The sequence below is a fragment of the Cervus elaphus genome, chromosome 4 (genome assembly GCF_910594005.1).
Source record: "Cervus elaphus chromosome 4, mCerEla1.1, whole genome shotgun sequence".
Lineage (NCBI taxonomy): Eukaryota > Metazoa > Chordata > Mammalia > Artiodactyla > Cervidae > Cervus > Cervus elaphus.
The window spans coordinates 45,050,834-45,075,086 of NC_057818.1; the positions used below are offsets into that span (position 1 = coordinate 45,050,834).

Sequence of the window (24,253 nt, forward strand, 5' to 3'; positions counted from 1 at the left end):
CTCCAGGGGATCTTCCTGGCCCAGGGATCAAACCTGGTTCTCCTGCATTGCAGGCAGATTCTCTACCATCTGAGCCACCAAAGGCATTATAAGTTTTCAAAAGTAGTCACAAAAATGAAAACGGACCCTGAAATAAGATAAGAATTTGTTTAGAAAGAAATGGAGAGACTGTTGTGGGTGTGAGGAAGCAGAGACCTGCCCGGTGGCAAGGACATGAGCAGGAGTAGAAAGCATGCGGGGCCGCCTGGGTGTCAGGAGTCACACCCTCATGTGATAGGACCAGGGTCCATCGGATAAGCGGAGGAGCAGGTAGGTGAAGATGGGAGGGCACCTGAGTCACGCAGCCTAGGATGCACAGGAGTCACTGTGGTGATGACAGTGGTCGCTGATCCAGGCTGGGGTGCATCCTCATGCCAGGCCCTGGGCTTGGCATTCGCGTACATTTCCTCACTTAATTCTCAGAAACACTGTGTTTGTTTACTAGGGCTGTCATATCAAAGAACAACAGACTAGGGAATTATTTAACAGCAAGGATTTTTCTCCTAGTTTTGGAGGCCAGAAGTCTGAGATCAAGGTGTCAGCAATGTTGCTTTCTTCTGAGGCCTCTCTCCTTGTCTTGCAGCTGGCCCTCTTTCCCCTGTGTCTTACATGGTCTTCCCTCTGTACTTCTCTGTCCTAATCTTCTTTTCTTATAAGGACACCAGTCATGTTGGATTGGAGCCCACCCTAATGACTTCATTTTAACTTAGTTGTTTAAACAACTTATCTCTAAATGCAGTCACACTCTGAGGTACTGGGAGTTGGGGCTTTGACATATGAATTTGGGTGGGGGAGGGACACCTTCATTTGTTCAGTAGCTCCTGTCATGTACCAGGCACTGGTGGTAGAGCAGCAAACAAATCAAAGTCCCCTTCTTCATGAAACTGATATTCTACTGAAGGAAGGCTGATAAAAAATCCAATATGTTGGTTTGGATGAGGTTCTATAAAGAAAAATAAAGCAGGGTATGAGGGCAGAGAATGCAGGGGACAGCTGGATTTCCTGTGTTCCAAATGAGAGTCAGGGAGGCTTCTGATGAGCAGAAAGCTGAACAAAATGATGGATGAAGTGGCAGTGGGGTATGTGGGAGAGAGAAGAATCAAGGTTGAGATGCAGGTTTTTGGCCTGAGCATCTGTGTGAAAGGGGGGTGTCATGGACCCTGATGTGGAGGACTGCAGGAGGAGTGGGACTGAGCCTTGAGGAGAAGTGAAGACTGGAAATTAGAGAGGCTGACTAGAGGTTCAGCTAGTCACCACCTCAGCTCATGCCCGCCACCCCCCACCCCTAGCCCAGCCCTGTCGTGGCCTCCGGAAAGGCACCACACCATGATGGCCCCCACCTTTGCCCCCTGCATGCAGCGGGCCCAGGGCCTCCCCACCTAGAACCAGTGCCTAGAGACCCACACCAAGCAGCTAGGTGTGCCCTGGAGGGAAGCCGGGTGGCTGGCAGGCAGCCACGGCACTGAGCTCTGGGTTCTTTCAGGAAGCACAGCAGCGGTGAGCAGGAGACCAGCACGCTGCCCTCCCCGCCTCTTCTCACCGCAGTAGAGGACGTGAACCAGGTATGTGGGCCCTGCTCTGGCCACAGAGGGCTGGCTTCATGGGTACAGACCATGGGCAAGGTTCCAAACCCTTAAATTTTAAGAGTTGTGTGGGGTTTTTGGTGGTGAACAACTCTCTTCCTGTGGTTTTTATCTAAATGGTCAGCCATCTCAGCAGACTCAAGAGCCACGTGCAGAGGAAGTTCTGGGGCTGTGCTGTCCAGTATGATGGCCATCAGCCCATGTGGCTACTTAAGTTGAAATTACTTAAATGTGAAGATTGAGCTCCTCAGTTGCACCCGCCACGTGCGGTGTGCAGCCGCTGTGCTGGATGGCGCGGACAGAGCACGTCTGTGGTCGCACGCTCTGCTGGACCTGTTGCTCCAGGGCTGCGGGGAGGGCTGGAGCTGCACCCTGTTTCCTCAGTGGGAATGAGGACTGGAGCTGGGGGAGGTGGGAAAGGAGGATGAATTGCCAGAAATGCCACTAAGTACCCTCTTCTGTCTCTCAGGATAACAAAACCAAAACGTGGCCGCCCAAAGCCCCCTGGCAGCACCCTTCCCCGCTGCCCAGCACCCTGCCTGGCCCAAGTGCACCTCTCTATGCAGTCGCCAGCCCCGGCAGCCAGTGGAGCGACACCATGCAGATGCTGCAGTCCCCGGTGTGGGCCGCCACCAGCGACTGCAGCGCTGCCTCCTTCACCTACGTGCAGCCCCCGCCGCAGCCCCCGCCCCCACCAGCACACAAGGCAGCCCCCAAGGGCTTCAAGGCCTTCCCTGGGAAGGCTGAGCGCAGACCGGCCTACCTGCCCCAGTACTGACCCCGGGCCTGCCTGCCCGCCCGCCCAGAGCTTTTGGGGACAGGGGCCCCAGCCCAGGGCTGACTGGCTGGCAGCAACCCCCCCAGAGGACCAGTGCACCCCTGTCCCAGGCAGGGATCCTTGGGGATGGAGGTGGTTGGCAGCTCCAAGCCTTTAAGGCCTGGCTTCTCAAAACTCTGGAGGCATCAGACACCTGGAGGGCCAGATGAAGATGGAGTTTTCTGACCCTCCTCAGGGAGGTGCTGGGGGATCTTCGAGTTTGATAAGCACCTCTGGTGATTCTGATGCAGGTGGGCCACTGGCCACACTTTGAGAAACACAGCTCTCAAGTTTGTAGACCCCACTGCATGTGTTGGGAAGGCGTTGGGGCTGAAGGCTGAGAGCAAAACTGACCATTCTTCTGAAACCTTCCCTTTCCCTCCTTAACACGTTGAGTGATGACCACACCAATCACTGTATTTTATAGCTATTTTTCATATAGGTTTTTAGTTAAAATATCTCCTGCCTAAAATGCATTGAATATTTTAAGATAACAAATAGAGTGGCTGGAGGTTTTTCAACACTATATTTAAGCTTCTACGAACTGGGCAAAGGATAGCATATTTGTGATGAGAAGCAATCACCTGGGTTTTCTGTAGATGGACAGCCCCTCGCCACCCCCAGCAGCACCCAAGGGGTGTGACCTTTACCGGATTTACAAAAGCAGGATCATAGCCCTGATGGTGCGTGGAGATGAGCCTGCTGGCTGCTGTCCGCGTGCGGGATACAGCTACACCTTCTGCCCTCATATCTTTCCACACACGGCCAGAGGCTTAGATAGGTTTCAGAGCGTGAGGGTGTGGTCAGGGGGGCTGCAGAGAGACACTTGAAATTGCAGTAACATTGTGAGCTGGCTCAAGACAAACCAATTAAGATGTAGATAGGAATTAATTTAAAAGTTTTTCTTTAAAGAAAAAAATAAACCACCTCATTTTCAGTTAACATGTGCTGTTAAATAGATAACATCCTGTGGATTTAGGGATATTTTTCCAGCCAGAATGGATCCAGAAGAATTGAATGGTGCTTAAATTGAGAAATAATAAATATATCTATATAGACTAGACATATTCCACTGTATATTAATTGAGGTTACAGAAGTTCTTTATATAAAACTTATTTAAATTTTTCATATTTCATCTTTGAAAAAGTCTAATTGAGAAAAATCCATAATATTTTCTGGTATGAAAGTTTGACAGTATTAATATTTTTTTTTATATTTTCTTAAATCATTAAACCATTTTAATATATGTTAACTACTAATAAATGGTTTATTCTTTCTAACTCCATATAAGCTTTTCCAGCAAAGATTGTAATAACACAGTTATGTTCTCATTTTTCTATGAATATAGGTAAATTTATATTTAAAAATACCAAAAAGAATATATATATATATATGTATGTAGACACACTAATTATAGAGGACCCTTAGGGTGTCTGAGCCCAGCCGTCTGAATCTTTAGTACTGTGGTGCCAGGCTGTCTCCAGGCCTCGGGTGTTGTCTTCTGTGCTGAGTGGGGATGTCAGTGCTGCCTGTAGTCATGATCCTTTCGCCGTGGGTTCTGAACATTCACCTCACCGTGTTTACAGAGAACTATTTTGTACATAGACTTTTCAGGCTCGTGCTTTGCACCAACCCTGCGTGGCTCTTGTCCGTGTTAGCCGTCAGTGTGTGCACTAACGTCCGTTGAAGTTGTCTGTGGCTGTTTACTTGTAAGATGGTTTTCTTCTTTCCTTCAGTAATGTGTCTCCAGTACCCTGTGTTTCGAGTTCTATTATACTGAAGTACCCTTGTTTTAATAGTGCCTCCCCAAAGACCTCACCCTGGACAGAGGTCAGTCCTTTATGCTCCAGCGCAGGTGACATCAACATTGCTAACTGTCACTTTCCAGTCTGTTTTTCTCGATTAAGGAAGACATTTTGTAATTGCGTCTCCATGGGCTGTGAGACTGTGTGAAGCTGTTTGTGTAGTCTCCTTGTGGGTGCTGTGTTCTCAGCACCGCCTTCCTCTGAACACTGGTAATTCCAGGTGCTGCGCTCGGCAGAGGGGTCTCGCCGAAGCGCATGTGTGTGCGTGTGTGTGTGTGTGTGTGTCCTTTGTGTGGCCAGGCGTGGCTGCCTTGCTCGTGTGACTAGTTACAACGCTTCCAAACTGGAACTCTACATTTTGTATCTTACTTTTAAAGCTCCTATAAGTAAAATAACTATTGGCTTTATTAAAATATACCTTTAATAATTTTCGGATCTCTGTCTAAAATGAACTGCAGCAGATAATCATGTCAGAAGCCCTGTCTGATTCATTACTTTGAAAAGCTGCACACGAATAGGTTTTTAGGTCAGCCTGTCCTCTGACTCTGAGCCCTTGCAAGGGTAATACCTCTGGGGGTATTAGGATAAGCTGGGACACGGGGGGTGGTGCTGGCGTACAGAAAGTGGGACAACCTACCACATCTCTCCTGTTGGCTTCCCTGAGGCCAAAGCTGGAAGAGCCTCTCTGTGGTCAGAGCCACTGTTGTGGTGAAGGAGGCCACCTGAAGAATGCGGACTCTCCTTGGGTTGTGGTCTGCCAACACACATTCCACCAAGTGTGGGCACTTGTGAGCTGCTCAGCCAGCCTTTCCAAGAGGCAGACCCAAGGATGAGCTCCCCCCTCACTCCGCCAGGGACCCTCCATGTGGCAGACCCTCCCTCATAGGTACAAGAAGGACTAGTCACACTGGATGGCGCCATTCTGCTGTGGAGAAGGAAAGATTGTAAAGTGGGAACCAAAAGGAGGGGGAGTTACAGGGGAGTTTCAACTCATTTTCACTTACAGCAAGACAGCATTTGATTGAAACTTTTTCCATGAACTTAAGAAAATGGAGTAAATGAGTATAAATATATAACCTACCAGTACACAAGTACCACTCTGGCTTCTTTCTGCTGAGACTCCCAGAAGCTGAGCATGGGGACAAATACACCTCAGGACGAGGTTACTTAGTAACAGCCATGTTGTATGAGTATTGCTAAGGAAGACACTGAAAATTCATAATAAAATGCTAGCCAGAACATTTAAATGTTAAACATTTATAACAAAATGTACACATTTTATAAAGTGTTTGAAGTGTGAACACACTTTATTCATATGTGTTCCTATTTAACATTAGTACCCAGTGCTGTTCTCCAGACAAGAACACTGGAATGGGGTTGCTGTGCCCCCCTCCAGGGGATCTTCCTGACCCAGGGATTGAATTTGCATCTCTTACATCTCCTGCATTGGCAGGCGGGTTCTTTACCACTAGCACCAACTGGGAAGCCCATATTCTTGCCTGGAGAATCCCATAGACAGAGGAGCCTGGAGGGCTACAGAGGGTCACAAAGAGTCAGCCACAACTGAAGTGACTTAGCACCCACGCAGATGGTCCTGTTCACTGACTTCTAATTGACAACCGTGGTGGAGACAGGAGTCCTGTAAACCCAGCTCCGTCCTGAGTGGGTGGGGATGGAAGCAGACAGATGTTCACCAGAGCCTCAAGAAGGTCCCTGGGGGCTTTGGCTCAGCTGAGAAATGGAGGAGGACACACAGGCAGGTCCTTATGAGGCTGGTGACCCTCCTTTTCCATCTGGGGTTCCTGGGAGAGTGGGCATCCAGCTCTGGGAGTATAGCTGAAACTCTGCATCCCAGCCATGGTGCTGGGAAAGGACGGCCCACTGTGTGACCCCTCTCACGATCTGCTTCCTCATGCGGAGACAAGAAATAAACCCTGCCAAAGGTCAGCTCCTTGATTCCCAAAAAGACATGCATGTGGACAAGTGACTGTCAGGGTCTCAACCACATGGGCCTGGGAGTCTGAGGAGCCTCTGGGGCCCGGCTCTTGGAAGTAACACAAACAGATGGCCTTAGGATCCACAGGGGTTGGCTGGCTGGGCCCAGGCCTCTGCTTGTCTGTGAGGGGGACTGTATTTGGGCCTAGGTGAGGAGGAAGGATTGTTTCACGAGTGTCATATTCATTTCAACATTTCCTATTGTCAGGCTCCTTGCTAGTATAGGAGCCAGGCTGCATATAAAATGAAGTCTCTGCCCATAAACTCCGTCTTTTAGGGAAGACAACTCCCTCTTTCCCATTCTTGGTAAGAGATCCATATTCAAGCACTCAATGCTCAGGCAGAAATCCTAGAAGACACTTTTGATGTTCTTTACTCTCCTCTTTCACTTAATTAGCAACTCCCACAAGTGCTACTGTGGTCTTCCCGGGTAGTTCAGCTGGTAAAGAATTCGCCTGCAATGCAGGAGACTCCATTTCGAATCCTGGGTCGGGAAATTCCCCTGGAAAGGGATATGCTATCCACTCCAGTATTCTCAGGCTTCCCTGGTGGCTTGGACAGTAAAGAATCCGCCTGCAATGCAGGAGACTCCGGTTCAATTCCTGGATAGAGCAGATTCCCCTGGAAGAGGGCATGGCAACCCACTCCAATATTCTTGCCTGGAGAATTCCACGGACAGAGGAGTGTGGAGGACTACAGTCTATAGGGTTACAGAGTTCAGTCGGACACGACTGAGCGACTAAGCACAGCACAGCACAAGTGCTTCTGCAAGCATATTTCAATTCCACCAAGTTCTTACATCTCCACTGCCATCAACCTGGTCCTCCCTATCTCTTGCCTTTCCTTCTGAGGCCTAACGTCTCCTGTACACCCCTGCTACCTCGAGGAAGCCTACCCACAGTGCCCACGTGCCTGGGCCTTTCCATCAGTTCTGTCCGGCCAGAGCTCAGCCTCTACCCGGCCTTGTTTAGTACTCCGCTATGTGTCTTTGCGCATGTCCCTCTCACCAGAATCAAAGCCACAGTAGAGCAAGGAGCAAGTCTTGTTCAGGGCCACAAGTGCAGGGTGCAGAACAGCGCGAAGCAACTCCCGATAATACACACGAAATGAGGTGCTGCTAAGGCCAGAGGCGAATTCTAATACAAAGCCAAAACACAGAGCTAGACTTGAATCGGTTTTCACATCGGGCTAAAAGAATACGCAATGACCAGGGTTTGTACTAGAGCCGCAAGGAAGGGCTGTTTAGCTTTTTACCAAGTACAGAGTTTTCTCAGGGTGAAAACCCACGCCCATGTGCGGAGGGGAAATTTTTTTTTAAAGACGTAACTGGATTCATGAGGAAAATCTGGCGACTTTCCGAAGCGACACAACTCAGCTGAGCAGGCGATCACCGCGAGCACGCAACACAAGCTTCGAGCCTCCTGGCGGCGCTGACTCCGCCTTCCGGGTTTCTCTTAGCCTGCGCACGCGCAGTCCGCCCCGACCCGGAGTCTGCGCACTTTCGCGCATATGTCCATCCCAGACGTGCGGGCAGAGGCGTGTGCAAGTTCACCGGTCAGGAGCCGGCGCCTGTCTGAGAGCGGGGACATGCGCACACGTGCACCCCCGGACGTGCGCGCCCACACGCAGACGCGTGCGCTCCCCGCCCGCTCGCTACCTACGCTGGTCCCGCCTTCCCAGTGCTTAGACGGGTGCGCACCGCCCCTCTGGAGAGCGTGGCGGGTGCCGGGGGATTCGCGGAGTTCCTGAGAACCGCGACTCCACACCCTTTCCAGGTCACCGTGACTCAGCATCCTCGGTGGGTGCGCCTCCTCGGAGCAGCTCGCGAAAATCCATCGGCGTGTATAGCCCCACACCCGACCTCCTTCAAATTCGAGCCCTAGAACTGCTGCTACCCTTTGCCCTTGTCCTGGTGATCTGGTCTCCATGCCCTGCCAGACTCCTGTCCAACGGCCCTGAATAGAGGCCTGACTTAGGTCCACCCTTTCATCCAGCCCTCTCTCTCGGTTCCTAGCATTTTGCCAAGGGCACTTGAAAGGGCCTGGCACTGGAACGGTCTATTGAACTTTGAGAGCCAGGTTTTCTTTGGATGGAGGTTGTCAGCCCCAGGTCTGGATGCATAGAACCCTCTGAGAGAGCCACTTCTGAACACTGGTACTGTGCGGTTTGCAGACAGGGCTTGGCTCAGCATGTGGAGCCGATTGTGGGGATGGTGGTAGAAAACAGGTTTAACTTCTATCAGTATATGGTTTAGTCACTAAGTCGTGTCCGACTCTTAACCCATGGGCTGTAGTCCACCAGGCTCCTCTGTCCATAGGATTCTGCAGGCAAGAATACTGGAGTGGGTTGCCATTTCCTTCTCCAGGGGATCTTCCCGACCCAGGAATCAAACCCAGGTCTCCTGCATTGCAGGCAGATTCTTTGCCAACTGAGTTATGAGGGAAGCCACTTTATCATTATAAATATAAAATTACCTTAATATTTTTCTAAACTGCAGACCTCATCCCACTCCCCAAGGTTTGATTAGAGAGGCTACCCTCCACATCCCAGTGTCTGATCACCCACCGCCCCGGCTGCTCCTTTCCTGGTAAGAACCTCTCTGCTGCCCTACTCAGGGGCTCAGATCCAACCCAAGGGGAGCAGTGTTGATCCAGTGGTTGTGTTCTCCTACCTCTCTGCCTTTGCCTATGCTGCTGTCCTTGCCTTTGGAAATGTCATTCTTGGCCATTTCCACTTGTAAAATTCTACCCTGTCAGATTTAAAGGCTTAACTGATGTTCAAAGAGAAGGGTGGCGGGGGGGAGGGGTGATGGAGAGGGCCTGAAAGAATTGCCTGCTCCTCCTCGTTCCCTGTACCCTTTTCCCAAGGCTGAAGAGTCAGGAAGTGGCCTAGGACAGAACCAGGGCAGGGTTGTGATTAAGAACAGGGTTCAAGACTGGGGCAACCTTGAACTGATTCTCTTCTTTTTTTTTTGATTTTTTTTTTTGATTCTCTTCTTAGTTGAGCAGAATGGCTATTTTCAGATTTCTTAGCTTGTCTGTTATGTGGAGAGGATAATGGGATATCCCTTATGGGGTGCTATGAGGGTTATGTGGCAGAATTTAGCACAGAGCTCTGCATGCAGTAAACTAGCAGGAGTAGGAAAGTAACCATACTTTCCTGCTAATATAGAGAATCCACATAACTGGAATTTCGACGTACAATGTTAAAATATTACGGGGAGATCTGAGAATTGGTGGGAAATCTGGAATAACTGAAGCTGCTGGGAATCACAGAGGCCAAACTGCTGGAGGTGTACACTAGCGAATGTTAAAAAGAAGATGAAACCTTTAAAAAGGTAATCATTGGAGGCCTTGCCTCCTTCATCTTTAGGACCTAAGCTGCTCCTGTGGGTTTCAGGTAGATGAAAGTAGACATTGGGGAAGATAGTGTGGCAGGGGGCAGGTGAACACCCATAAAATCTTTGGAAAGATTGGGAGTTGTAAATGACAGCTTAGCTCAGAACAACATCAAGATGAGGGGAAATCAGTGGTTCATGCTGCAGCTGCGGACCGAGTTGGCCTGGCCCCAGGAACTTGGGTGATGGGATTCACTCTGCCATCTCTCTGGAGGTCGTTCTCTTCATGGTCTGTTCTTTCTGACAGGCAGCTTAACACTACAAAAAAACTTGAGTTTTTCCTACTGGCTTTGGGTCCCTGTTTGGCTGTCTTGGGCTTCCCTGGTGGCTCAGATGGTAAAGAATCTGCCTGCAATGTGGGAGACCCAGGTTCAATCCCTGGGTTAAGAAGATCACCTGGAGAAGGGAATGGCTACCCACTCCAGTATTCTTGCCTGCAGAATCCCATGGACAGAGGAGCCTGGCGGGCTACAGTCACAGAATTGCAGACAGCCGGACACGACTGAGTGACTTTCACCTCTGACTACTTAGGTCATGTGTTCATCTCTGGCTTAAGTCATATGTTCATCTCTGATTCAGTCAAGGAGGCAGAGGAAGAAACCGAAGGGTGAGAGGCAGTGGCTCTGGATCAAGACGACAGGTAAACAGACGTCTCCTGTGATCACTGAAAAGAGTCTGCTTGAGAAGAAGGGAGGCCGTGGCTCCTACTGTCGAGAGTCATCAAAGGAATCATAGCAAGTGGATGTTATAGGTAATAGCTACTGAGACTGGCCTTCCTGTTGGATGGAGTTCTGTTCTGAAACAGGATTGAGGGTTGAGAGTGCTGTTCTGTGCAGATAGCTGCTTGGATGGGAACTCTGTGATTGGAGGGTTTCTCAGAATCTAGTGGAACAGATGTTTTCAGCACTGTCAGGGTTCTGCTGGATATGGGAAGCCCATTTAAACCTCAGAGTTGACAGATGACCCAAAACTCTGAACAAATAAGGGCCATGTGGCAAGGCTGTTCCCTGCAAAGTCCTATGACCATCTCTTCAATCTCTGACCCCTCTCTCTTTTCCTTCTTTATCTTTAGGAACTCAAATAATTCTGGGCCAGAAGTGGCAGTGACAGCATGGTACTGGGAGGTAGGTCAGAGGAAGAGCTAAGCCTAGGACTGCAGCAGGACATGGCCACTCCTGGATGGATGGCATTTCTGGGGGAACTGGGCGATGGAGAAGCTCAATTTGAGTGCACAGTCCTTGGACCTCTTCTCTCTGACTACATTGACTCTGTCTTACCCACACTCTCCTCTAGGCTCATGACTTCAAATGCTATCTATTCACTCATGACTCCCAAGTTTTTCCTCTTGCCTGAACCATCCCCCCTCATTCTCCAGACATGAACACCCAACACCTCCACTTAGATGTCTGATAGGTTTTTAAAACTTGTCAAAAACAAGATAATGATCTTTCCCCTAAAACTGGCATTTCTCCAAGATGCAATGGCAATTCCATTTTTTCCAGGAATTTGGGTAAAAAAACAGATGTTATCATTGACTGTTCTTTTTCTTTCTCTTAATTCTTCACTCCATATATATAGATCACCAGGCCCAACTCCTCCTACCTTGACACCTTCATTCCTGGTCTGCATTCTTGCTGTAGCATCCTATCTGTTGTCCTTACTTTCATGCCTACTGAATTGTTGGTCTGATCCTTTGCCATGTCCCCCCTTCGTTTAAACCTTTCAATGGTTTCCCAAATCTGTGGGAATAAAACTCAAAGTTCTCACAATAACTTCTTGCTTTCCTTCCCTCTCTGACCTCATCCTCTATCACTCTCCCCTCCTTCACTCCGCTCCAGCCACACTCGCCTCTTGCTGTTGCTAAAATATCAGCGTGCTTTCCTTAGGAATTTTGCAGCTCCTCTTCCCTTTGCCTGAACACTTCTCCCCCAGATTTCCAAGTGGCTTGCTTTCTCATCTTCTTCAGGCTTTTGCTGAAATGTCACCTCCTTAGTGAGTTTCGCCTTGACCATTCTATTCAGAATTGCATCTTCTATTCCCAGCACCCTTTTCAATTTCCCTTTTCTCAGTAGCACTTACCAGCATCTGATAAGCCGTGTATTTTACTTGTCACCTAAGCGTCCCGAACACCTGGAACACTGCCTGTAACACAGAAAGTTTTGGAGGGAGTTGTGTCAAGTGAATGAATGAATGAACGAATAAACTAATGAAGCAGGCAGAAGCTCGGCCTCTGTTCCCCAATCAATTCCAGGCAGAGGCTGGCAGAGTAGCAGTAGTCCAAGTGGCTGCCAGTTAGCAAGGAGAGAAGAGCTGAGGCTCCGGATCCTCGGCTGTGGGCTTGGTTGCCCCCGGGGCGCGGACGGAGGAGCGGGCCGGGGCGGGGCCAGGGGCGGGGCGGGGCGGGCGCCTGCGCCATAAAGCTCGCTGCGCGCCGGGGCCCTCTGCCTGCTGTGCGCCGCTCTCCACGCTTCCTACTCGGTGCTCGCCCAGGTCCGTGTTCCCAGCCACTCACGCCATGGCCGCGCTCACCCAGAACCCGCAGTTCAAGAAACTGAAGACATGGTACGAGCAGCACGGCTCTGACCTCAACTTGCGCCGCCTTTTCGAAGGGGACAGGGACCGCTTTAATCGCTTCAGGTGCGTGCGCGGGACGGGAACGCGGGCGCGGACGTGCCGCACCGGGTTGCGGCTCGCGGGGCCGTGAGGTGCAGGGCCGGGGCCCAGAGGGCGGGGCGGCGGTCCCCCGGGGGTGGGCGGCCATGGATCCGGGCCCGCCCAGGCCGCACTTCGTCCTTGACGCCTCCTTGAAGCAGGTTTCCGGGTGTTCGCCGGAGGTCTCAGGGCCCCGGCAGCTTCGTCTGGAGGAGTGCCCCCTCCCCGCTTCCCCTCCAGGGGGACATCTCTCTTCCCTCCCTTACCCCCGCATCAGTCCCGGCCGGCTGAAGCAGCCCATCCTTCCGCGGTTGTGAGCAAGGGCCCTCGCTGACGCAGCAGGCGCGGAAGGGCTGCTCCCACTTCATGCGGTCCTGGCTTAGAATGGACCATTCGCGGAGTGTGGTCAAGGGTGGGACAGGCCCGCGGGATTTGCAGGGAGCCGCGGTGGAAGGCTGGAGAGGTGGGGCTGTGATTCCTGCCCTGGAGGCTAGATCCGGAGACCCGTGAACGAGCGGTAAAAGAGGAAATCTTGGGGGTTGGGAATGGCCAACCCATTGGTGCAGGTATTGGGCAGGGGAGATCTGTGGCGCCAGATGTGAGGTCCCTGATGGCCAGCCCTGACCTCCAGGGCCTTCTTCCCTGAGTAGGTTGGGTCTCAGGAGCCCTGGGCCAGAATGGTCAGTCCCTGGCCAAGGCGGTGGCAGCGCTCCCAACTCTGTCTCCCCATCGCCCAGCTCAGTTTTCGCGGAGGAAGGGCCCCTCACCCAGTGTCTGCATCTTGCACTGTGCTGCCCCTGCTGCACATCAGCTGGGTGGTCGGGCCGGTGCCAGACACCACTGTGCTGGCCAGCTGAGGCTTGTTTGGATTTGGCACGGGGAGGATGTTTTTTCTGGAAGCATCGTCGGGGAGCAGTCTGGGGTGTGGTGGGCAGCTTCTGCTATCTTTCTGCAGCTTGAACCTCAACACCAACCATGGGCACATTCTGGTGGACTACTCCAAGAACCTGGTGACGGAGACTGTGATGCAGATGCTGGTGGACCTGGTAATGTTCTGCTTCGGAGGGCTTGACTGGTGATCCACGATGTGGCAGGCGAGCAGGGCTTCCTGGCGCCCCCAGATCCCTGAGCATCTTTACTTCCTTCTCTTAGTGGATCTCAGTCACTGCCTCTGTGCCCCTGCCCCTGGCAGAGGTTCTGACTGGCATCCCAGGGGACCCAGTGCCCGTATGTCCGAGCAGACCCTTCCCAGGCAATGGGGGAGGGCGGCGGGCTGCAGCCATCCGTCAGTCCCACGGGGAGCTGCTCCAAGCCTTGTGCTTGGGGGTTGGACTCTTGATGACCATCGTGGGTCGGACCGCCTCTCAATGTCTTCTCTTCTCAGGCTAAGTCCAGGGGTGTGGAGGCCGCCCGGGAGCGCATGTTTACCGGTGAGAAGATCAACTTCACTGAGGTGAGCTGGCCGGTGGACAGCAGTCTCTGCACACCCTCCACAGCCTCTTGGTTCCCTTTGGGGTGCATCTGGCTGTTTGCAGCATCGCCTTGTGTCATACTCCTCCTCTTAGGCAATGCTTTTGCTTAACGAGGGCCCTGAAGGTCTGTTTCCTCAAGCAAGTTGCAGGGTTTGGGGTGTGTCTCCCCTAAGCCTGCAGTCTAGGTCTGGTGAGCGTGGATGGCTTCCGGTGTCTGTGTCTGCCTGGGGACAGCAGCTCTCAAGCCTGCAGGGAGAGGTCTTCTCAAGACATGGTCAGAGAAATGAACTCTGATCTGTTCTTGCTGCAAGTTTCATTAGTTAGTGAAAACCAGACTCCTGTCAAAATCAGTCTCATTGGGCGGAGTCAGCAGGAAGCTATGGCAGGGCCAGGTCTGGGCCACCCTGTTCCTGAATCGCTGTGGAAGCCTTGGAGGCATAAGAATCACCGAGCACTCAGAGCGTCATCCTCATAATGTTCTTAGTCTCCTTTTACATACGGGGAACCTGAAACTCAGAGATCAAGTCACGTATCTAATGTCATTCTCTTTAAGTGGCAGAGACAGGATTCAAACACATCCTGTCTTTCACTGCTGGGCAGTCTGAGGGAGGCTGCAATGAAGGAGGGCTTCCTGGAGGGGTCATTTCATTGCCTACGGAACATGGCTCAGAAGTGAGGCTGGACAGGGTGAGGGTAGTGTGGCATGAAGCCCTCCACCTTAGCGAGCCTCTCCCTGGGTTGGAGTCCTAAGATCATCCCTTCCTGTTCCTCCAGAGTCTCAGATGTGTTTCTTTCAAGGCCTGTGCTGCCCGAAGCTCGATGGGACTGTTGTTCTCAACTTGATAAGGCCAGCTGCCTGGCGCCTATCACAGACTTAGGATCTGTTTTGGTTTCCGGTGGTGGGTGTGATGAAGCCCTTGATGAGGGAAGGTTGAGTTGCCTGCTTTGCTCCACTTTCAAGGGGCCGGGATACTTTTCAAAAGGTGCCAACGAGCACCATGAACTTTTTACCAGGAAGATGAGACTGGGCTTCATGAGCGTTGGTCCTCTGTAGCCACTTATTGCTTGTCGCTGGCCTGTGTTGCCACCAGCCTGCCTTCGCTCACTCCATTCAGCTTTCCTTGACCTTGCATGCCCTGAACATCCGGGGCTCACTGGGGCCTGTCCTAGGCCCGTTCTGGTCTCTCTCCCCTTGTGACTATCTGCAGCACAGAAAGCAAGGGGCACTTGCCTTGGTCCCCACCTCCCCTGGATCCTGGGGTGGTCCCTACTTCTGTGAACACAGAGTGGGTTCTCTGTATGAGTCCAAACACTTAAAGACCTTAGGGCCTGAATGTCCATTGGGTGCAGCTGGGTGTGTGGCTGCAGTGGGCCGAGGGCCTTCACACGCTGACTCTCGCCCCCAGGATCGGGCTGTGCTGCACGTGGCCCTTCGGAACCGCTCAAACACACCCATTTTGGTGGATGGTAAGGATGTGATGCCAGAGGTCAACAGAGTCCTGGAGAAGATGAAGTCTTTCTGTCAGGTATGGGCTGGACTTCCCAGTAGCCATGTCTGTGCTTGTATCTGGGAATCTAGGGGTCTGGATGGGCCGCCCTTCCACTCTCCTTGGAGAGGACCCCAGCTCTCAGTAACCTGAGGTGGGGGCAGTGGGTGTGATTGCTGGCCATGGGGGGCTCTGCTAAGGCACGGATTCCCCCTAACCCTGTTCTTGGGGAACCCACTACTAGCAGCCGTGGAGCAGCCTTCTTCCTGAACTGAACACCTGTAGGCTCACAGTGACAGTCTGGCCAGGCCAGAGATCTGAAAAGAAAAGTGAGGCCTCTGGAGGATGGAATAGTCGGGGAAATACTTGCTTTTTGTAACCTCTTAAGTCATAGATCTTTATTTCCTGGCCTAGAACTAGATAAAATTTAAAATTTAGGGTTTTCTTGACCACACCCCTGCCAGATTTCCAGAGCAGTCTTTATTTACTGTTAAATCTTGCAGAAGTTTCTTGTGCATGCACTAGCTTGTCAGTCGTCTCTTCTTTGAAGCACACACACCCACACGTGTACACACACATGCAGCTTGTCCCTGCTGCAGCATTAATGCACATAACTGTGCTCCTTCTCCTCCGTGGGTGTTGGGGTTGTCTCAGAGAACCGCTGGAGAGTTCCCCACACACATTGCCGTTGCCTCAGTATCTACCCCAGAGATGGTTCTGCAAGAGTCCGTGGATGTCCTCAAGCCTGTGGTGCAAGGGTGATGTCTGTGGGCTGGACTGTTTGTTTGGGCCTGTGCATGTCTGTGTGTGTGGATGATGCGTGCTCTGGGAGTGATAATCTAAGCTGTGGTCAGCTTTTCCCTGGGAGCAGTGTCCACCACGTGTGGCTGGTCGAAGTCTGGTTACTTTGGGTGAGAGCCATCTTCCAACTGAAATAGCGGGAGGCGATCTGGGCATCCATCCTAGAGGCAAAGGCAGCCAAGTAGGACTTCACACGGTGAGAAAGTCTTGGGATCCTGATTGGAATCTGAATTCCAGAATGTCCCTTCACAGTGGATGGTGCTGCTGATGGGCTTTGGGTGGAGGGGAGGGCGTTTCCCCCCTTCATGGATCACAGCTTTGTCGTGGTCAAGAGGCTTTTGTAACTCAGTGAAGCAATGAGCCATGCCGTGCAGGGCCACCGAAGTCAGACGTTTCATAGTGAAGGCAAAAGGAGAAGGAGGCGGCAGAGGGTGAGATGGCTAGATAGCATCACCAACTCAATGGACACGAATCTGAGCAAACTCCAGGAGATGGTGGAAGACAGCAGCCTGGCATGCTGCAGTCTGTGGGGTCACAGAGTGGGACACAATTTAGTGACTGAACAACAACAACAAAGGGTGTTTCCAGCTATCAGGTGTGAGCGCAAGAACTGATGTGCTCTGTATGAAGCTTGGTGCTCTGTTTGGTCAGCCTTGGTGTGCAAAGGCATGCCAGGAGGAGAGTGTGTGGCCCTGGTTGTCTGGGAAGCTGTTTCCAGGAGAACCCTCCCTTACAGCTGGCTGCTGAAGTACCTGACTCAGACTGATGGGTATTTATAGTACAAAAAAGCTGCTGAATAGCAGCATTTCCCTGGTGAGGAACACTCCCCAGGGCTGTGCTCTCAAAAGTTCACCAAGATTGGGTGAGAATATTCACTGTGACCTTGATTGCCATGGCAAAACCTGAAAACAGCCTGCCCTTATTTATCAGAGGACTGACCAGTAAAATCAGTGTATGTTCATATACTGTAGTCCTGGGCACCATTAGGAATTAGGTACCTATAGCTCCGTTGACCTGCTCTTCTATTCAGGATATACTATGAAGTCAAAAAGGGAAGTTACAGAGCTGGTGGGTTTCGTTAGACACCATCTGGTCAAATAAAGGGTATGTGTAGTTCTAGTAAAGATACACAAAGTTTCCCCTCTTGGATGCTTTATTATAACAAAACTGATGATGAGATTGAGGGTTGAAAAGCTGAGTAATTTATTTTTCTTTCTGTATTGATGGCAAAGTGCTCATGGCAGTTGATTATTATCTAAAAGAAATAAAGTTACCGTGTCTTACTGGTTTTGGGAAATCCATGTATATTAGTTTCCTATCAGTATGTAACAGATACTTCAGAATTTAGCAGCTGAAAACGACAGTCAACATTTCGGTTGATTGATTCTGGCTCCGGTCTTATAAGGTTGTAGTCAAGGTGTTGGCCCAAGGTCACATTCATCTGAAGGCTTGAAGGGGGCTGGAAGACCTTCTCCCAAGATGTTTCACCAGCAGTTGGTGCTGACTTTTGGGATGCTTTAGTTCCTCACCTTGTGAACCTCTCCACAGGCTATTTGAGTGTCCTAATTATATTGAATATTTGCATGGTTACACTCTGGCTGCTTGCATACTTTTTAGAAACCTCTGAAAGGTGAATATAGTAGTATCTTTTACAGATAGCTTAAAAAAAACAAGCAGGATGTAATGTATAGATATCAGCAGGTCCATAAGTACTTCTGTTCCCTTCTGAAATTTAATGTTGTTTTGCTATAATAAAGAAAAAGTTTAAAAGGAAAAAGGACCATGAAAGTTCTATGAGTGAAAAAAAATAACTCCACAGTGTTATTTCGTAAGCCTGTTGGTATAGTTTCATACTCCTAGGGGCTTTTGATCAGTGTTCTGGTCTCCAAAAGCATTCTTGAAAAGTATCTGTATTTTATTTACACATACCATGTAGTTGTTTCTTGATGATTATATATTCAGCTTGGGGCTTGAAGCCCCATTTCATCCCAACATGGATGTATGGAAAGCAGCTGCTTCGGGAAGAACAATGTGAAAGTAAGGTTGAAATGCATGAAGTAAGGTATGGGCGTCCCTGTTGGCTCAGTGGTAAAGGACCCATCTGCTAATGCAGAAGACATAGGTTCGATCCTGGGTCAGGAAGATCCCCTGGAGGAGAAAATGGCATCTGGAATCTACTCCAGTGATCTTGGCAAGAAACCCACTCCAGTAGTCTTGCCTGGGAAGTCCCATGAACACAGGAGCCTGGCAGGCTGCAGTCCATAGGATCAAAAAAGTCAGACTAAACAACAACAACTTAGCGACTATACAACAATGACATGACCAGGTAGCTGATTTTTCCCGGAGTGATTGATTCAACAGAAAGCAAGGCAGAGTGCCTCAAGGCCTTTTATTACCTTGAGCTAGCATTAGAAGTTACTCTTTCTTTTCTGTAATACCCTGTTGGTTGTACAGGTGAACTCTGACCAAAGTGGGAAGGGACTGCACAAGATCATGAATGCAGTGCCAGGAGGTGAGGATCTCTGGGAACCGTCTTGGATGTTGGTTATTGTAGTCTGCCTTCTGGCTCCCAGTAATTCATCCTGTTCCTTCCACATGCAAAACACCCCATTCTCTTTCTCTTAATGCCATATCAGATTACAGTATCAGAAGTCAAGAACTTCATAATCTAAATTAGGTTCAGATATGTCTGTATTTTTTTTTAACATAACTCAAATGCAATTCCTTTTGATCTGAAGATATGTGAATTAAATAGATTATTTTCCTCACACACACTCAACATACAGTTGTGAGATAGGCATAGGATACTTATATAGGATAATTCCCTTGCAAAAACGGAGGAAAGTGGGAGGCACACAGGAATCGTTGATCCAAAGCAGTTCTTTTTTATTTAATTGGAAAATAATTACTTTTCAATTTTGTGATGGCCTCTGCCATATATCAACATGAATCAGCCATAGGCATACATGGGTCCCTTCCTTCTTGAATCCCTACCCCCCTCCCTCTCCACCCCATCCCTCCAGGTTGTCACAGAGCACTGGGTCCAGAGCATTTCTGAAATTCACCAGATGCTTGATTAGGACTCAAGATGTAGGCATCATTCCTCAAAGCTTTTGGCTTTGCTTTTAGTTATCTTTTTTACATGAAAGGTAGTTTGTGTTTGTAACTGCCTGGTCTGCTCACTGCCTATAGAGATGTGGGTTTTGAGGGGGACTTCCTTGGTGGTCCAGTGGTTAAGACTCCACACTTCCACTGCAGGGGGCACAGGTTCGATCCCTGGTTGGGGAACTAAGATCCCGCATGCCATGCAGTGTGGCTAAAAAAAAAATTTAAAAGAAACCTGGGCTTTTAAAAATATTAGCGTGCCACACAGCTTGTGGGATCTTAGTTCCCTGACCAGGGATTGAGCCCAGGCCCTGGCAGTGAAAACGCCAAGTCCTAACCACTGGACAGCAAAGTTTTTGGAAGCCTTATCTTCAGCTAAAATATTCTCTGTTACCACCTTCTCTCTGAGGTCTTAACAAAAGTTTTACAGCTACACAATCTGTTTTACCTTTTGAAGTTTTTGTTACAGTACCTTGGATGTGATCTTTGCCACATCCATCTCTTAATTTCAGAATCAATTATTGCCTGGAGAGGCTGGGAATTTTCAGATCCTACAGTTCCTGGCTTCTTCTTGTTTAAAAGTTCTTCATTAAGTTTATTTCCCTCTGCTTGCATTTTACTGTAAGCACTAAGAAGCCAGGCAATTTATAACAGCCTGAAAACTCTGTAGCTAGGTCATCCAGATCATAATAGATAGTAATAGATCATAGGGCATCTTTTACTTGCCCTGCTTAAAAAATTTATTTATTTATTTATTTTTGGCTGCACCGGGTCTTTATCACTACGTGTGAGTTTTCTCTGGTTGCAGTGAGGGGAGGCTATCTTGTTGTGGAGCATGGGCTCTAGGTGCTTGGGCATAGTAGTTGTGGCACACAGGCTTAGTTACCGCACGGCGTGTGGAATCCTCCCTGACCAAGGATTGAACCCAGTGTCCCCTGCATTGGCAGGCAGATTCTTAACTACTGGACTACCAGGGAAGCCCTACTTCACCCTCCCCTGATTAATGCAGGCAGCATTATTAACATGCATGCATGTTTATTAAGTTTTCTTTGACTATATAACAAGGATTTTCTTTCTTGCAATTCCCAATAATGTTTTGCTCCTATTTCTTTAAATCTACATCAGCAACCCCCTCAAGGACTTTTAAACCTCTGCTAACAGTCTCTTCCAGGCTTTTATTAACTCTCCTGAGGGCTCTTTTAGCTTTTACCCATATTTCTAAATTTTTCTTATGGTAATACCCTACTTCTAGTGCCAACATCTGCACTAGTTATTTATTATATAGCAGATTGCACCAAAACTTGATTTAAAATAGCAGTAAATATTTACCGTCTTGAAGTTTCTGTGGAGGCTTCCCAGATGGTGCTAGTGGTAAAGAACCCGCCTTCCAGGGTAGGAGACGTAAGAGCCAGGGGTTGGATCCCTGGGTTGGGAAGATCCCCTGGAGGAGGGCACGGCAGCCCACTTCAGTCTTCTTGCCTAGAGAATCCCATGGACAGAGGAGCCTGGTGGGCTACAGTCCATAGGGTCACAAAGAGTCTCACATGACTGAAGTAACTTTGCACACACGCATGCACACACAGTGTCTATGGGTCAGAAATTCAAGCTTAACTGGTTGGTCTTGGTTTAGGGGGGCGTCTCTCTTGAGGTTGTACTGAAGATGTCGGCCAGGGCTGCAGTTATCTGAAGGGTTCTGGAGGATTCTCTTCCAAGGTGGTTCCTACTCATGGGTGGTGAGTTGGCTCTGGCTGTTGGAAGAAGGCTGCCATTCCTCACCGCAATGGCTTCTTCACACAACTGAGTCATCTTATAATGTTGTACATGGTTTCCCCAAAGCGAGCTATCTAAGAGAGCGAGGCAGAAGCTGCATGGTCTTTCATGACCCGGCTTCTGAAGTCCCACCCCACCACTTTTGCAGTGTTCCGGTGAGTTCATAGCCCTGTACTGCATGGGGGCTCACTCTGCGCCCACGCCTCTGTGGGCTTACTCTGCACCTGTGCCTCTAGAGTAGTGTGGCTGAGGAGGCAAGACGCCCTCGGAGCACATGGAGGTTGGCTGCCTGTCTGTCATTCCTGTCCCTGGCATAGACTGGTCACAGTAGTTGGCGTTTCACATCTCTTGGCCTCTGTCATGTTAGGTTCTGCTGAAAGTTCGTTCTTGTTTTGCTAATTCTGCTAATGTTGCTGGTTATGAGATGGGGATATTGCCTCTCCCTTGCACCCTTACTCATGATGGATGAGGGTCTACTTGATGAGGGTCTAGTCCCTGCCTGAGTGACAGGAATGTGACACTGTGGTCTCAGTAGGCCTCTCTGAGGGCCGGGAAGTTGGAACTAAGGTGTAAGGATACAGAAGTAATGATGCTTTTGAACAGCAGTTTATACTCAGGGGTTTGGGCTGATGACATCTCCCTGCTCTGTGCCAGCGTGTCCGGAGCGGTGAATGGAAAGGGTACTCGGGCAAGGCCATCACGGACGTCATCAACATCGGCATTGGTGGCTCTGACCTGGTAAGGAGCGGGCTGACTTGGGATAGAGGAGGGGGTCCCATCCAGGGCCTGAGTTTCCCCAGAGATAGGACCTGGCTGTTCTCGCCACTTGGGGAATCTTGTTTTCTGACGCTCCATCTCCCCACAGGGACCCCTCATGGTGACCGAAGCCCTCAAGCCGTACTCTGCAGAAGGTCCCCGGGTCTGGTTTGTCTCCAACATTGATGGGACTCACATTGCCAAAACGCTGGCCACCCTGAACCCCGAGTCCTCTCTCTTTATCATTGCCTCCAAGGTACGGTTTCAGCCCCGGCCTGTTTCCCAGCCCTGTGTGCGTTGGGGTGGCAGCAGGGGTGGGGGGAGTGGGTGCTTTGCCGCCGCCCTGCACACTGGACCCTCCCGCCTGCTCTGAATGAGTTGTGCTCTGTGGCTCTGGTGGGCACAGGTACCCTCAGACCGTTCCTTACCTGGTGGCCAACACAGTTCACCCGATGAAAGCCACACTGGTCCATGTGTGCCTCCGTCTGAGGCAACACCCGCTCACTTGGCTGAATCTGCTCAGCCCAAGACCATTCCTGTCTCTGTCAGAGATTTGTCCCTAACGTCTGCTCCTTTCTCATCCCAGAGCCAGGCCCAGATAACATAAGCATTTTGTTTTTTTGTCATTTGCACTCTGCTTACTCATATCCTTACACATTAAATATTAAGAATTAATTCCACCTGGGTTTTGAGATACAGCCAAGTCTGGGCTGAAGGAGCCCCAGGCCACAGCAGCTCTCCTGGCGGATGTTCTAACCTTTGACCTGTGGTTCCTCTGTGAAGTTCTGGAATCACAGGATGACACTGCTGCTTCTAGGCCTCTGTCCCAGAGACACACCAATCGGGGCTTTGTGGACATGTGGGTGGAGGTGATGCGGAGTAACTCACTGACCCGCATGCACTGCTCCTTGTGATAACTGAGCATCCATGTGGCCTTTGCTGCTGAGCTCTGGCTCAGGGCCGTATCAGCTAGGAACCAACTGCTATATACTCTCTGCCTGCAGACCTTCACCACCCAGGAGACCATCACGAACGCAGAGACGGCGAAGGAGTGGTTTCTGCTGTCGGCCAAGGACGTGAGTGCTCGTGGGCAGTGGGCAGGCTGGGAAGGACAGAGTGGGTCTGCCCAGCCCTGTAGCCGGTTTCCCCTGAAGTTGGCAGCAGGAGGCAGCCTTTCTGGTTAAGATACTCAGCTTTGCCAGCCCAGACAGGCCCCAGGTGCAGACCCTGCTCTAACGGCTGACGGCCCTTTCTTTAAGGCTACTGGCCCTGCGGAGCCTCTCTACCCCTGGCCCTGCCAAGTTGACAGGGGAGGCAGCCTGGGCCTCGTGTGCCTGTGAGTTAGGATGGGCCAGCCCGCCTCTGACCGCTCTGCCCACTCTGCCTTGATTTGGGCCTCCTCCAGCAGCCTCAGAACCGAGAACTGGGGGCGGTGGGCCCCACCCAGGGCCTGGGTTTCTCCAGAGGCAGGAGGGTCACTGTCCCTGGGGGCTGTCCCCAGGGTGAGTGTGGTCTAACTTGGCTTATCTCTTGCAGCCTTCTGCAGTCGCGAAACACTTTGTTGCCCTGTCCACCAACACTGTAAGTGCCCACAGGGGTTCCTGTACCACCACCCTGGGTTGGGGCCCCGGCCAGGTCAGGGTCATGGCCTTTCCAAGTGCATGAGCTGACATGTGCTGACAGCGTCATGGATCTTGGCTCAGCCAAGAAGGATTGGTTGCCTATGGGGGATATGAGTTGCAAGCCATACTTGCCACTTCTACAGGCAGACGAACTGCTGCTGCTCCATGAGGAGCTTGCAATCACTGGGATCACATTAACCCCACCTGTTTCCCGGGGCCTGACTGATAACCACAACATTCCACACGTGTGACCTCCCTTGGCCTCTGCCACTGGCCTCCCCCCAGACAAGATGTGCCAGGTATGGGTGGGGTGGTTGTTCAGTCACCAAGTCATGGCCGACTCTTGTGACCCCATGGACTGTAGCACACCAGGCTTATTTCTCACATAAGCATGTTTAGTTCAGTTCAGTTCAGTCGCTCAGTCGTGTCCGACTCTTTGCGACCCCATGAATCGAAGCACGCCAGGCCTCCCTGTCCATCACCAACTCCTGGAGTTTACTCAAACTCATGTCCATCGAGTCAGTGATGCCATCCAGCCATCTCATCATCTGTCATCCCCTTCTCCTCCTGCCCCCAATCCCTCTCAGCATCAGGGTCTTTTCCAATGAGTCAACTCTTCACATGAGGTGGCCAAAGTATTGGAGTTTCATCTTCAGCATCAGTCCTTCCAATGAACACCCAGGACTGATCTCCTTTAGGATGGCCTGGTCGGATCTCCTTGCAGTCCAAGGGACTCTCAGGAGTCTTTTAAGCCCAATGAAGGGATGTGATTTGCCCAGTGATTGCATGAGTCCGTGATGTAAGGATTAGAACGTGGTTACCCATGTGCCAGCTCCTGCTGACCCCAGATTGTGCAAGGTGGGGTTGGGGGCAGGCCAGTGGGAGTTGGGGCTTTGCTCCAGGAATCAAAAGGAAGGCAAACCTAGTTGAACACTGGCTGTGTGGTGGGTC

General features: G+C 50.6%; 2 protein-coding genes and 1 long non-coding RNA gene across 6 annotated transcripts in view; all 3 read left to right on the forward strand.

Annotated features, from left to right (window-relative positions):
* Nucleotides 1-4,672, forward strand: part of GARRE1 (granule associated Rac and RHOG effector 1) — an 82,202-nt gene extending 77,530 nt beyond the window's left edge. For all 4 annotated transcript variants that reach the window (XM_043899105.1, XM_043899104.1, XM_043899103.1 and 1 more), the window contains 2 exons: nt 1,523-1,601; nt 2,092-4,672. In XM_043899105.1, the coding sequence (XP_043755040.1) occupies nt 1,523-1,601; nt 2,092-2,400 (388 nt within the window). In that variant the 3' untranslated portion in view covers nt 2,401-4,672. The remainder of the gene's footprint in view (nt 1-1,522; nt 1,602-2,091) is intronic.
* A 2,210-nt stretch (nt 4,673-6,882) lies between these two features.
* Nucleotides 6,883-10,065, forward strand: LOC122691983. The gene is made up of 3 exons (XR_006340554.1): nt 6,883-8,038; nt 8,738-8,827; nt 9,412-10,065. It is a non-coding gene; the product is annotated as an uncharacterized LOC122691983 (long non-coding RNA).
* A 1,279-nt stretch (nt 10,066-11,344) lies between these two features.
* The window catches only part of GPI (glucose-6-phosphate isomerase), a 29,687-nt gene continuing 16,778 nt past the window's right edge, over nt 11,345-24,253 (forward strand). Inside the window, exons 1-8 of the mRNA XM_043899107.1 lie at nt 11,345-12,274; nt 13,245-13,335; nt 13,674-13,742; nt 15,168-15,287; nt 21,579-21,662; nt 21,790-21,936; nt 22,685-22,756; nt 23,217-23,261. Of these exons, the coding sequence (XP_043755042.1) occupies nt 12,153-12,274; nt 13,245-13,335; nt 13,674-13,742; nt 15,168-15,287; nt 21,579-21,662; nt 21,790-21,936; nt 22,685-22,756; nt 23,217-23,261 (750 nt within the window). The 5' untranslated portion in view covers nt 11,345-12,152. The remainder of the gene's footprint in view (nt 12,275-13,244; nt 13,336-13,673; nt 13,743-15,167; nt 15,288-21,578; nt 21,663-21,789; nt 21,937-22,684; nt 22,757-23,216; nt 23,262-24,253) is intronic.